The sequence below is a fragment of the Capricornis sumatraensis genome, chromosome 6, assembly GCF_032405125.1.
Source record: "Capricornis sumatraensis isolate serow.1 chromosome 6, serow.2, whole genome shotgun sequence".
Taxonomy (NCBI): domain Eukaryota; kingdom Metazoa; phylum Chordata; class Mammalia; order Artiodactyla; family Bovidae; genus Capricornis; species Capricornis sumatraensis.
The window spans coordinates 93,045,399-93,060,591 of record NC_091074.1 but is presented as its reverse complement, the minus strand read 5'-3'; the positions used below and the strand labels follow the sequence as shown (position 1 = coordinate 93,060,591).

Below are 15,193 nucleotides of genomic sequence, written 5' to 3'. Positions count from 1 at the left end.
AGTTTCTCTTTGAGGTAACAAAGTTCTAAACTGGATGTGGTGATGGTTGCACAAATCTGAATAGATTAAAAACTGCTAAATGTATACCTTAAATGGATGAATTATATTGTATGTGAACTACATCTCATATAAAGCTATGATAACACACACAGACAAAAGAAAAAGAAAGGAAAGAAAAAAATCCCAGAGGAATATCTTGTCTTTGTTTGACTATGTGTGTGTGTGTGTGTTGGATTTTGGCCTTTTACCCACTAGAAAAGGCAAATTATCTTGTCATTATAAAGCCTACGATTTACATGTTTTGGATATTAATACCTTATTAGATATGATTTGCAACTATTTTCTCTCATTCAGCCTTGTCATTTTGTTGATGGTTTCCTTTGCTGTGCAGAAACTTTTTAGTTTCATATAGTTCCACTTGTTTATTTTTGCATTTGGTGTCAAATCTAAAAAGTCATTGCCAGAGTGATGTCAAGAGGCTTACCACCTATGTTCTCTTCTAGCATTTTTATGGTCTCAGGTCTTACATTCAACTCTTTAATCTATTTTGAGTTAATATTGTTAATTGTTAATTAGAGTTAGGTTTTGTGTATGATGTAAGAGTGGTCCAGTTTCATTCTTTGGCATGTGGCTATCCAGTTTTCCCAACACCATTTATTGAAGAAACTATCCTTTCCCCATTCTATAGTCTTGGCTCTTTTGACATAAAGTGAAAGTGAAAGTCACTCAGTTGTGTCTGACTCTTTGTGAACCCATGGACTCTATAGTCCATGGAATTCTCCACGCCAGAATACTGGAGTGGGTAGCCTTTCCCTTCTCCAGGGGATCTTCCCAACTCAGGAATCAAAACCAGGTCTTCCTCATTGCAGGCGGATTCCTTACCAGCTGAGCCACCAAGGAAGCTCAAGAATACTGGAGTTGGTAGCCTATCCCTTCTTCAGTGGATCTTTCTGACCCAGGAATTGAACCAGGCTCTCCTGCATTGCAGGCGGCTTCTTCACCAACTGAGTTATCAGGTAAGCAGACATAAATTAACTCATATGTATGAGTTTATTTCTTGGATCCTTTATTCTGTTCTATTGACATATGCGTCTGCTTTATGCCAAGACAATATTGATTAGATCTCTATAGCTTTGTAATACAATTTGAAATCAAGATGTGTAATGGTTCCAGGTTTGTTCTTTCCCAAGACTGCCTTGGCTATTTGAGATATTCTGTGCTTCCAAACAAATTGTAGGAGTTTCTTCTAGTTCTGTGAAAAACATATTGGAACTCTGGTCGGCATTGCACTGAATCTGTATATAGCTTTCGGCTGTGTGGACATTTTAACAATGTTAATTCTTCCTATCTACAAGCATGGAATATCCTTCTATTTACTTCTGTTCTAAACTTTCTTTCATCAATGTCTTATAGCTTTCTGTGCATAGGCTTTTCATCTCCTTGGTTAAACTTATTGTAGGTATTTTATTCATTGTGATGCTACTGTAAATGAAATTGTTTCCTTAATTTCTCTGGTAGCTCATTATTAGCGTATAGAAATGCAACAGATTAATTGATTTTGTATCCCACAACTTAACTGAATTTGTTCATTTATTCTAACGGTTTTCTGGTGGGGAGGAAGCCTTTAGGGTTTTCTATAAATAATAACATATATCACCTATGAAATAGTGGCATTGTTACTTCTTTCTTTCTGATTTGGATGCCTTTCATTATTATTTAAATTTTATTTATTTATTTTTTGGCTGCACTGGGTCTTCATTGCTGCGTGTGGACTTTCTCTGGTTGCAGCAAGTGGGGGCTATTCTCTAGTTGTGTTGGGTGGTCTTCTCATTGAAGTGACTCCTCCTGCTGCAGAGCACTGGCCCTAGGGCACATGGGCTCAGTAGTTTTGGCTCATGGGTTTAGTTGTTCCGTGGCGTATGGAATCTTCCTGAACCAAGGATAGAACCTGTGCCCACTATAGGCGGATTCTTAGCCACTGTGCCACTAGCAAAGTCCTTGTTTAAAAAAATATAACTGATCTGGCTATGACTTCCAATACTGTGTTGGATAAACATGGCAGGAGTAGGCATCGTTTGTCTTATCTGAGATCTTACTGCTAAGTTACTTCAGTCATGTCTGACTCTTTGTGGCCTCACAGACTGTAGCCCCGCCAGGCTTCTCTGTCCATGGGATTCTCTAGGCAAGAATACTGGAGTGGGTTGTCATTTCTTACTCTGGTGAGATCTTACAGGAAGGGTTATTTTCACTGTTGAGCTTACCATATATATCCTTTATTATCTTGAGGTATATTCCTTCTATACTCACTTTGTTGAAATGATTAAATGGCTAAATTTGCTAAATGGTTGTTGACTTTAATCAAATGCTTTTTTGCATGTATTAAGATAATCATATTAATTTTTATCCTTATTTTTTTCTGTTAATGTGGTGTACACATCAATTGATTTGCAAATTTTTAACAATTTCTGCACCCCTGAAATAAATTTCACTTGATCATCATGTATGATCCTTTTAATGCATTGTTGAATTTAATTTGTTAATATTTTATTAATGATTTTTGCATCTATGTTCACCAGGGACATTGGGTTATGATTTTCTTCCTTGTGCCCTTGTCTGTTTGGGGTATCAGGGTAATGCTGGCCTTATACAGTGAGTTCAAAGTGCTCTTCCTCTGCTTTTTGGAATAGTTTTAGAAGCACTGGTATTAATTCTTTAATTGTTTGGTATAGTCATCAGTGAAACCATCTGGTCCTGCATTTCGGTTAGTTGGGCGGTTTTAAATTATTGATTCAATCTATTAGTAATTAGTCTGTTCAGATTTTCTATTTCTTCCTGATTCAGCCTTGGAAGATTGTTTTTAGCTGTTTATCCATTTGTTGGTGCATAATTGTTCATAGTAGTCTCTTATGATCCTATGTATTCCTGCGGTAGCAGCTTTAATGACTCCTCTTTCATTTCTGATTTTTAATTCTTTTTTTTTTTTTTCTTGGTGAGTCTAACTCAATGTTTATTCAGTTTTGACTATCCTTTCAAATTACCGGCTCTTAGTTTCATTGATCTTTTCTAATGTCTTTTTAGTTTCTATTTCATTTGTTTCTGCTCTGATCTATGTTCAGAGTTTTCCTTGTTTTGGCCACACCACATGGCTTGTGGGGTTAGTTCCCAGGGATCAAACCCAGGCCCTTTGCAGTGAGAGTGCAGAGTCCTAACCACTAGATCACCAGGCAATTCTGCTGATCTATGTTATTTATTCCCTTCCTTCTGTTATCTTTGGGTTTCATATCTTTGATACTGGAATACAGCCGATTAACAATGTTGTGATATTTTCAGGTGGAGAGCAAAGGGACTCAGCCATACTCCCATAAATAATTATTGTAGTCAGTTGTTTTTACTACTTTTTTCTTTTAACCTTCATACTAGCTTTATAAGTGATTAATTCACTACCTATCCTGACCTGTGCAGTCCATGGGGGTCGCAAAGAGTCAAACACAACTTAGCAACTGAACAACTGAACAATAACAATTATATATTTACATTTACCAGTGAGATTTATACTTTCATGTTTTCCTGTTACCAATTTACTGACCTTTCTTTTCAGCTTAAAGAAATCCCTTTAACATTTCTCTTAAGGCTGGTTTAGTGGTGATAAACTCCTTTAGCTTTTGCTTATCTGCAAAACTCTTATTTTTCCTTCAATTCTGAATCATAACTTTGCCAAGTTTAATCTTGGTTGGAAATTATTTTCTTTCAGCATGTTGAATACATCCCGCCACTCTCCTCTGACCTGCAAAGTTTCTGCTAAAAAACCTGCTGAAAGTCTTTAGGGAGTTCCCTTATATGTAACAATTGTTTTTCTCTTGTTTGTTGCTTTTAAGAGTCTCTTCTTGGTTTCAAATTTTGGTATTTTGATTTCAATGTGTCTCTATGTGGGGTTTTAGGGGGTTTCTCTAACATGGAACTCTCCGGGGTTCCTAGATCTGAAGAACTGTTTTACAGTTTAGGGAAGTTAAATTGCCACCATTATTCGTTCAAGTATGTTTTTGTACCTTTCTCTTCTCCTTCTGGGATGCCTATAATGTGAAGGTTAGCATACTTCATTTTATCCCGTAAATCCCTTAAGCTACCTTCATTTTCACTCTTTTTCCCTCTTGTTGCTTTGATCTGGTGAGTTTCTGTGCTCTGTGTTTGAGTTCACTGATCTTTTATTCTCTCTCATGTTGTCAGCTGTTGAAATTCTCTAACGTATTTTTCAATTCAGTTATTGTATTCTTCAGCTCTGGGACTTCTGTTTGGACCTTATTTTCCATATCTTTGTTGAAGTTCTTAATGTCTTCATGCATTCTTTTCTGAGTTTGGTTAGCATCTTTGTGACCATTACTTTGAACTCTTCATCAGGTAAATTACTTATCTCTGCTTCATTAAGGTTTTTTTCCTGAGGGTGTAGCTTGTTCTTTTTTGTTTCAAACTATTACTCTCATTCTTCATTTTACCTGATTGTCTTTGTTTCTATGCATTAGATGAAACAGCCACCTCTTCAGGTTTGAAGGGCTGGCTCTGTGTGGGAAGTGAACCTTATTGTTCAACCCTGCCATTGTTCTTGGTTGTCTCACATAACTTTGTGATTACCCAAGTTGTCAATTTTATTTTTTATAGCTCCCAGTAGCTGAACTTGTACCAATACAAATATTCTTTTTAATTTAAAAAGTTCCCTATTTTTGGATCATTTTTTCCAGTTCGTTGGGTTCCAGGGAGAGTAGTTACAAAAATACATTCAATTTGTCTCTTACTCCATGAACTGCCACCCATTTGATTTATTGTGCTACATGGACTATGAATGCTAATACATGTTAATTCTAATATTCTTGCAACTCCTCACAAACAGTACAACAACACTAACAACATCAGACAGTAAACCTGGAGAAAAGAGTTGTATGCTCCAATTGCATATGACAAGAAGAACTGTGCCAACATGGGTAATCATTCAAACACTCTGGGTGTTTCCCTATATAGTAAGAGCGTTGAGCCAGATAATCTATATCAGTTTACTTTTGGTCCCAGCATCCTATTTATACGATTTTAGGTCACCTGTGGTTTCTAACACTGTACTACCATGATTTCATAATAACAATATTCTGTAAGTAAGATAGATTTATTAGTTAGATTACTTTTAAACTTTCTGATAGCTAAACATCTCCCTCTAGTGGAAATTTTGTTTTTTAAAAATGTTTTAGAACATAAAATATAGCTATTTCTTTACCACTGCTTTTTTCTATCAGTCTCAACTATAAAAATCTGCCCAACATGTAAAATGGTAAAAGTATTTTAGAAGGCAATTTGGCACTATCAGTCAAAATTTACATGTACATCTCCTTTAACCTGGCGATTCCACTAGAGATACAGTTCTAAGGTATAGAGAGAAACAGAGTGTTCTTAACATAGCTTGGGACAGCATGCTCTTTCTGTAGCAAATTACGTAAAACCAAGCAGTTCAAAAGCACCTGCTGCTGCTGCTGCTAAGTCGCTTCAGTCGTGTCTGACTCTGTGCAACCCCATAGACGGCAGCCCACCAGGCTCCCCCGTCCCTGGGATTCTGCAGGCAAGAACACTGGAGTGGGTTGCCATTTCCTTCTCCAATGCATGAAAGTGAAAGGTGAAAGTGAAGTCGCTCAGTTGTGTCCAACTCTTAGTGACCCTATGGACTGAAGCCTACCAGGCTCCTCCGTCTACCTACTTGAAATGTATATAATAACAACTTATGTCCCTTTAGAGATTCAGTGATTACTGAGTTCTAGGTCTTTCAAATTGTATAAATTGTTCTTCTCCTTAGATTTTTTTTTCCTGCATCTCCTGAAGTATACGGGGCAGAAACTCCTGGTAGTCCCCAATATGTGGACTTCTTTCTTGCTCCAATTTTTCCATTGGCCACATGGCCATGCATAACGAAGACTAAATTTCCAGCCTCCCCTGCACTTATTTACTGGCCATTAGAATGCAGGTGAAAATGATGGGTATTACAATTTCTAAAAAATGCTGTTCAATGGAAAAGGTGAGTCCCTGTTTGCCCAGCCCTTTCCCAATGTCTGAAATGCTGAAGTGATAACTGCACCACAATGTGGCAGCCACGTGGGTGATGGCAGAGCCTGATGATCATAAAACCACCATATTAGCCCTTGAAAACGGATCTTGCAATTTTTTTTAAGCAACAGAGAAATAAACTTCTAGTATTCTGAATCTTCCTTTTTATTAAATTTTCTATTATATGGAGCACAACTAATTTTAATTCGTTAAGCATATGAGCTAACAGTGTAACTGCAGGTCATTACAAAATGATTACAAAATTTTCATTCATGCTTTGGTAGTATGAGGATCAGAATATTAGCTTAAAGTACTGTTGATAGGGGGGTGAGGTCTGGGCTGGTGTCACTACTGTCTGGTAGGAGGTAGGGAGTGTAGTCACTATAGTATGGGTAGCAGGCCCTGTATGGCAGGCCCCACATGGCTCTGGTCCTGTCTATGTGACTTCATGGTGGATACCCAGGACCATTCAAGTCAAGCCACTATGGGAACTGCAGTACCAGTTCATGCTAGGAATGCCTCTGGTCAAATAATAGCCATTCTTCAGAAGCACATCACATTATTTTTAAAAATGTCCCTAAATTAAAACCTTATGTGTGATCTGACTTCTGATGTGATCAAATTGCCACTTGATGGTTTCCTTCAAAGGATTAAAGTCACCACAAGTATGCAACTTCAACAAAATGAAATTAAAACATTCTATTCTATTTTCTCTCTCAGACTAAAGCCCCACTAATGAGTACACCAATCAACTTTTGGCCACAGCCTATCCTGGAATGTACAGCTGCACCAAGTGGGTTGTTCATCTCAAACTTCAGAGTATCGCCTTTTATCCAACTGGACTCATGTACAGCTTCCCATACATGTCCCTTGGACTGCAAGGGGATCAAACCAGTCAATCCTAAAGGAAATCAACCCTGAATATCCCCTGGAAGGACTGATGCTGAAGCTGAAGTTCCAATATGTTGGCCACTTGAGGTGAAGAGCCTACTCATTAGAAAAGACCCTTATGCTGGTAAAGGTTGAAGGCAGGAGGAGAAGGGGATGACAGAGGATGAGATGGTTGGATGGCATTACCAACTCAATGGGCATGAGTTTGAGCAAACTCCAGGAGATGATGAAGGACAGGGAAGCCTGGTGCGCTGCAGTCCACAAGGTTGCAAAGAGTCAGACATGACTGAGTGACTGAACAACAACAACTTCCCAAGGATGAGCCTAATTTTACCAGCAATCTGGCTTCTCTCCAGATAACCCAGGAAGTGACTATAAAAAAGTGAATAACAATGGAAGAAAAAGCCTGTAGAAGCCCAAGGCTGCTTATTAGGTTGATACAAAAGTAACTGAAGTTCCGGACCGCTAATTTTAAATCATTATAACTAGGCTCAACCACATCTTTATTAATCAAAATAGGAACCATTACAATCAAAACATTTTTACCAATGAGAAATAAGCTTGTTTATTCCTGTAGCATAAAAATTCACGCTTTGGGATTCAACAAACTCTTGGAAAGCGTCTTCTGCCTCCCGCTGGGTATGGTAACATTTTCCCTGCCAAAAGTTGCTGAGATGCTTTGAGAAGGTAGTAGTTAGTTGACAAGAGGTCAGGTGAATATGGCAGATGAGGCAAAAGTTCGTAGTCTGATTCGTTCAACTTCTGAAGCATTGGTTGTACAACATGGATTCAGGCATTGTTGTGGAGCAGAATTGGACCCATTCTGTTGATCAATATTGGCTTCATGTGTTGCAGTTTTTGGTGCATCTCATCCATTTGCTGAGCATATTTCTCTGATGCAATGGTTTTGCTGAGATTTAGAAAGCAGGAGTTGATCAGATGGGCAACAGACCACCAAACAGTGACCATGACTTTTTTCTGATGCAAGTTTGCCTTGGGAAGTGCTTTGGCGCTTCTTCTCAGTCCAACCACTGAGCTGGTCACTGTCGGTTGTTGTATAAAATCCACTTTTTAATCACACATCACAATCTAATTGAAAAATGGTTCACTGTTGTTGCACAGAATAAGCTAAGATGACATTTCAAACCAATGGTTTTTAAATTTTTGGTCAGCTCATGAGGCATTCACTTACTGAGCTTTTCCACCTTTACAATTTGCTTTGAATGCCAAATGACCACCGAATGGTTGACACTGAGTTCTTTGTCAACTTCTCATGTAGTTGTAAGAGGGTCAACTTCGATGATTGCTCTCAGTTGATCATTGTCAACCTACGATGGCCAGCTAGTAGGCTCCTCATTTTCAAGGCTCTCATCTCCTTTGCAAAACTTCTTGAACCACCACTGCACTGTATGCTCGTTAGCAGTTCCTGGGCCAAATGTGTTACTGATGTTATGAATTGCCTCTTCTGCTTTAAGACCATTTTTAATGCAAATAAAAAAACTCCTCAAATTTGCTTTTTGTCTAATATCATTTCTATAGTCTAAAATAAATATAAAATAAACAGCAAGTAATAAGTAATTATCAAAGAAACATAGTGAGAAATGCACATTAAAATGATGTATAAAATAACCATATTTAAGAATGCATTCCAATATCAAGCAGCAAAGTTCAACAATGCAAAACTGCAATTACTTTTGCACCAACCTAATAGGATGTCTCTGAGCAGTTTCCTGGACATGTATACACTGACAGTGCAGATGTTTTAAGACATAGAACTAGATCTCAGAGCTCTGATTCTGCCAACCTGACACAATCTATAGGCCTGACCATTAATAGAGGCAAGAAAGCAAGTAAGCATTTGGTATATCACCACTCTTGAGTTTAGGATCACACTAGCCAGAAAGAAAAGGCAGTTGGTCCAACTATGCATCTTTCTGCAATGGGACAACATCCAGGAATTCTGAGGAATCTGGAGTCCTGGAACGGGCTGTTCACCATAAACGAGATCAACTCAATTGGGTCCATATTTTATTCTAGTCTTCAGCAGATGATCTTTGAGGTCATGCAGAACTATAGTATCATCCTGAGAATTTTGCATGGCTTCAAGGTCTGGTGCCAACCCGCCAGCAGTGTATTTCCAAGGATACTCATCACCCATGTACCTGACATCCTGCTCAACTGGTTTTGGTAATGCCACACTGTGGATGTTCTTGGTCACTTTGACAAACTAAAGAGAGATACCCTGAGGTGGAAGCAAGTTGGAAACTCTGTCATCAGATGAGAGACCTAGTCAGTTCTCAGCCTGCCAGGGTCAGCGGTGACAACCAGGGACATAGACTGCAAAGAGTTCTCAAGAGGCAAAACTTCTAGTGCAGATACCTAGACCCAATCACTCATGACTAGTTGGGGGTAACTTCTAATATCTGGCATCAATTCCTATCGCATACAAAAAGGGACAACTTGAGGCTATTTCTGTGGCTGAGGATAAGCATGAGGAATCCAGGCACAGTACTGTGAGTGCAAGCAAGCAGCTTATCCCTGTGACTTGGCTGTGACAACTGGTCTACATTCACTTTAGTTATCTGATGAACTGAGCCCAAGGCAACTTGCCTGTCCTTATCTGTTCTCTCCTCTATACATTCTCCCTATAGGCCCAAACTCATAAAACAAACTGACTGAAATTGTTTTTTTTGCTATCACAGCACATGTCCAGACTTGGTTAGTTCTCAAAATTATGCCTGGATCCAACTCTTCTTGGAGCCAGACTTTGAAGATGTCTGAGTCTTGTTCTCCCTATTCTGGCCAGGGGTTGCATGTTAACATTTTGTCTGTCTGCTTTCTGATTTTATGTGAAAATCCTAGCCAAGAGTATCTTCCTCCAGTGTTGTGCCTCAGTAGTCCGGTATAACTTGCTGGTACAACCATGACCATCCTAAAGTCTAATCCTTCAGCTCTGAACAGTCTTCAGATTGTGGTGATCCCAGATGACCACAACTATAGGAGAGGCCAGAGGAAGAACACCAACTGTGCTACTCACAATTCCTGCCTCATAGAAAATGGTGAGTAAATACATGGTTTTTGTTGTTTTAAACTGTTCAATTTGGGAGAAAGTGTTAAGCAGCAATAAATAACTAACAGATGATTGATGACTGAGATATTAGTTGACTACTGAGGGCATCCAAGATGGTTCACATGACCTCAGGGCTCACGCTGGAATCCCACAAACATCTCATTACCTCTATTCCAATAAAGACTATGCTCTCATCAATAATACTACCATATGAAGTTGCTAGGGTATTCATATTTAGAAGAAAAAAAAATTTTTATGGTACCACTTTGTACAAACATGCTACAAGGGGTCCTGCTCAGGAATGTCTCCTCAACTCAGCCACTACTGAAGACAGGGGTGTGGGGTATTTTTATTTCATAGCAGCAGAATCTGTTATCTACCACAACATGTTCCTTAATTTACCTGGATTTCCAGAATCTGAAATTCAAGCTGAAACGTAATCATGTGGCAATTTCCTGATAATCTGTGTTTCTGCAAAACTTTTTTAATACCTATAAATCAGAAAAACAAAGATTTTTGTTTGCAAATAACAATTTTCTTTAAATATCAATCATTTAATTTTGTGTGGGTATCTATAATACATATGGGTTTATGTGTGAGAGTGTTAGCATTTGCGTTGAAAATACCTGGAAGGATGTGCACCTTTGAGAAATATGATTAAAGATAACTTGTATTTTCTAGTTCTCAATGATACCAAAGATTAAGGTAAGAAATAGAAATATGATAGTATAACCCAAGACAAATTTGAATTTTTCATATTTTCAACATTGGCTGGTTCCAGTTAGACAATAAATTAAATCCATGCAATTATCTCAGCTAACTCTCAAAACATTACTAAAATGATAGCAAAAGTACTTTTTAGGTATAACATGAATACACTCATAAAATGCTCTATTCTTAAGTATATAGCATGCTGCTACTGCTACGTCACTTCAGTCGTGTCCGACCCTGTGCGACCCCATAGATGGCAGCCCACCAGGCTCCTCTGTCCCTGGGATTCTCCAGGCAAGAATACTGAAGTGGGTTGCAATTTCCTTCTCCAATGCATGAAAGTGAAAAGCGAAAGTGAAGTCGCTCAGTCGTGCCCGACTCTTAGCGACCCCATGGACTGCAGCCTACCAGGCTCTTCTGTCCATGGGATTTTCCAGGCAAGAGTACTAGAGTGGGTTGCCATTGCCTTTTCCGATACAGCATGGGATATATATAGAGATATATATATATGTTTACAAGTGTTTCCCAGTAACCACCACCAAGATCAAGACACAGAAATTTTAACATATTGCATAAAGTTCCTTCATGCCTTTTCCAAGTTATATAATATCTCTCAGAAAGGAGATAACCATGATTTTGACTTTATTATATTTTTTAATGAAGTTATTTTAGAAGGACACAATTCACTCTTTTTTGAAACTGGAGTATAGGTACTATACAATATATGTCACAGATAGATAATATAGTGATTCACAATATTTAAAGGTTATACTCCTTTACAGTTATTATAAAATATTTGCCATATTCCCCATGTTGTACAATATACCCTTATAGCTTATTTTATACCTAATAGTTTGTACCTCTTAATCTACCTGTATTGGCCTTTCTACCAGGAGGGTACAACTCTACAAGGATAAAGAGAAAAAAGATGAGAGTAAAGTAATTTTACAAGCTGAAAATCAGATGGATCAGCCAGATATTATGTGAAAAATTGAAACTAACCTGGCAGAGCCAGGAAAATTGAAATCTAAGCCAGCAATGGGAAAAGCTGTGAAATAAGCCCATTCTAAATACATTCTGGGAATTCTCCAGTGATCCAGTAGTAAAGAATTCACCTGCTAATGCAGGGGACACAGGTTTGATCCCTGTCCAGGAAGATTCCATATGCCACAGGGCAACTAAGTGCATGTACCTCAACTACTGAAGCTGATGCCCTCTACAGCCTGTGCTCCACAACAAGAGAAACCACTGCAATAAGAAGTCCATGTACAACAACTGGAGAGTAGTCCCTGCTGGTCACAACTGGAGAAAGCCCACGTGCAGCAACAAAGACCCAGTGTAGTCAAAAATATAGAAAGAAACGAGCTTAAAAAATTTTTTAAAGGCATTCTGAATGGGCACCACCACTTAGGTATCTTCTAGGGTAAACATGGGACTCAAAATAGAAAGACAGACTTGCGCACAGTAAAACTTCACTCTCCATACTCTCTGTATTCCAACTATTCAAGTACCTGATGTGTCTAAATTTGATCACTCATTTCTACATGTAATTCCACTGAAGTGAGCTGTCCATGACCTTTGAAGTATCACTCTCCCTCTCCCCAGTCAGGAGAGTTATTTTCGTAGGAATCAGGAAGCATTTCCTAAACTGATTCCTTCTTCTAAACAAAGATCCCAACATACAACTGTAGAGCTGAATTAGCTTCTCTTTATTTGTTAGCGTATCACAGATTCTTAGTAATATAGCATTAGTCACTGGGACCAGAAACCCTCCTCTGCCAAATGATCCAGTTCTTGAAATATCTGAGTATGAGAGATGACACAGTTCTCATATCACTAGTGAACAATAGCTAAGATTTACAAACTAGTAGTGTTGTTTTCCTTAAAATCACTTAAATCTGTTACTTTACTACTCAGGTACATAATGAGAGACCATGTCTTCTTTAATATCTATGTCAGGCAGCTTTTAAGAATATTACACACACTGTAAAGTTCAATAGACACCTGACAAACAAGTTAACCACAACCACACATTCAAATCGTTACCTTGGAGAATTTATTTCGATGATAAGAAAACTAATTTTCTATGCATAATGAGGTAAACCTCAATACTACTTCCTGATTGAAATTAATGCTTACTCTGGAAATTCCCTGGGAGTCTAATGGTTAAGACTCAACACTTTCACTGGTGTGAGATCAGGATCAATCCCTCGCTGGAAAACTAAAATTAAGATTCTGAAAGCCATTTGGTGAAGCCAAAAGAAAAAAAAAACTGCTTACTCTTTTCCGCCATCTCAGTGCTAGTTAGGTCTTCTGTGTTCTTGCAGTAATTTCTTATACTGATACCACTAAGTTTACTTAGAAATTGAAGTTCGGATTCTAAACTTCCAAGATGACTTCTCAGATCTTTTGACAATCCCCATTCTTCAGAATCTGACTGGTGTGTTTCTTGAAACGATTTCCTAAAAAGCAAAAAACACAGATAATTACTCCAATGAAGAAACTACTAACAAGTGTTTCAACTAACATCTATAAATTTCTTCAAATCATTCCCATTTTATCCTTCTTATTCTCTTCCCATTAAAACACTAGTAGGATTTTTCTTAAAATCAGTGTGGTTATTAACACTGCAGCCATTAATCTCAATATAAAACATCCTAAAGTTAGAGGTGGCAAAAATACACAGAAGAACTGTACAAGAAAGATCTTCACGACCCAGATAATCACGATGGTGTGATCACTCACCTAGAGCCAGACATCCTAGAATGTAAACTCAAGAGGGCCTTAGGAAGCATCACTATGAACAAAGCTAAAGGAGGTAATAGAATTCGAGTTGAGCTATTTCAAATCCTAAAAGATGATGCGGTGAAAGTGCTGCCATCAATATGCCAGCAAATTTGGAAAACTCGGCAGTGGTCACAGGACTGCAAAAGGTCAGTTTTCATTCCAATCCCTAAGAAAGGCAACGCCAAAGAATGCTCAAACTACCACACAACTGCACTCATCTCACACACTAGTAATGTTCAAAATTCTCCAAACAAGGCTTCAGCAATCTGTGAACCGTGAATGTCTAGATGTTCAAGCTGGTTTTAGAAAAGGCAGAGGAACCAGAGATCAAATTGTCAACATCCGCTGGATCATGGAAAAAGCAAGAGAGTTCCAGAAAAACATCTATTTCTACTTTATTGACTATGCCAAAGCCTTTGACTGTGTGGATCACAATAAACTGTGGAAAATTCTTCAAGAGATGGGAATACCAGACCACCTGACCTGCCTCTTGAGAAATATGTATGCAGGTCAGGAAACAACAGTTAGAACTGGACATGAAATAACAGACTGGTTCCAAATAGGAAAAGGAGTACGTCAAGACTCTATATTGTCACCCTGCTTATTTAACTTATATGCAGAATACATAATGAGAAAAACTGGGCTGGATGAAGTGCAAGCTGGAATCAAGATGGCTGGGAGAATATCAATAACCTCAGATATGCAGATGACACCACCTTTATGGCAGAAGGTGAAGAAGAATAAAAAGCCTCTTAATTAAAGAGGACAGTGAAAAAGTTGGCTTAAAGCTCAACATTCAGAAAACTAAGATCATGGCATCCGGTCCCATCACTTCATGGCAAATAGATGGGGAAACAGTGGAAACAGTGGCTGATTTTATTTTGGGGGGCTCCAAAATCACTGCAGATGGTACTGCAGCCATGAAATTAAAAGATGCTTACTCTTTGGAAGGAAAGTTATGACCAATCTAGACAGCATATTAAAAAGCAGAGACATTACTTTGTCAACTATAGTCCATCTAGTCAAGACTATGGTTTTTCCAGTAGTCATATATGGATGTCAGAGTTGGAGTATAAAGAAAGCTGAATGCAGAACAATTGATGCTTTTGAACTGTGGTGTTGGAGAAGACTCTTGAGAGTCCCTTGGACTGCAAAGCGATCCAACCAGTCTATCCTAAAGGAGATCAGTCCTGGGTATTCACTGTAAGGACTGATGTTGAAGCTGAAACTCCAATACTTTGGCCACCTCATGTGAAGAGCTGACTCACTGAAAAAGACCCTGATGCTGGGAAAGATTGAGGGCAAGAGGAGAAGGGGATGACAGAGGATGAGATGGTTGGATGGCATCACTGACTCAATGGACATGAGTTTAGGTAACCTCTAGGAGCTGGTGATGGACAGGGAGGCCTGGCATGCTGCAGTTAATGGGTTCGCAAAGAGTTGGACACAACTGAGTGACTGAACTGAACTGATCCAAGTTATAATGCCATATTTCTACATATTAGAAACAACTATAAAATAAACTAAAGAAAATTTTTAAAGCTATAAAATAAACTAAGATCATGGCATCTGGTCCCATCACTTCATGGCAAAGAGATGGGGAAACATTGAAAATGGTGAAAGACTTTATTTTCTTGGGCTCCAAAATCACTGTGCACA

General features: G+C 38.5%; 1 protein-coding gene across 1 annotated transcript in view; it reads right to left on the bottom strand.

Annotated features, from left to right (window-relative positions):
* CENPP (centromere protein P) overlaps positions 1-15,193 on the bottom strand; it is a 233,033-nt gene that overhangs the window by 197,033 nt on the left and 20,807 nt on the right. The window contains exons 2-3 of the mRNA XM_068973744.1: positions 13,028-13,209; positions 10,439-10,527 (exon numbers count right to left, since the gene is read on the bottom strand). Coding sequence (XP_068829845.1) covers positions 10,439-10,527; positions 13,028-13,209 — 271 coding nt within the window. The remainder of the gene's footprint in view (positions 1-10,438; positions 10,528-13,027; positions 13,210-15,193) is intronic.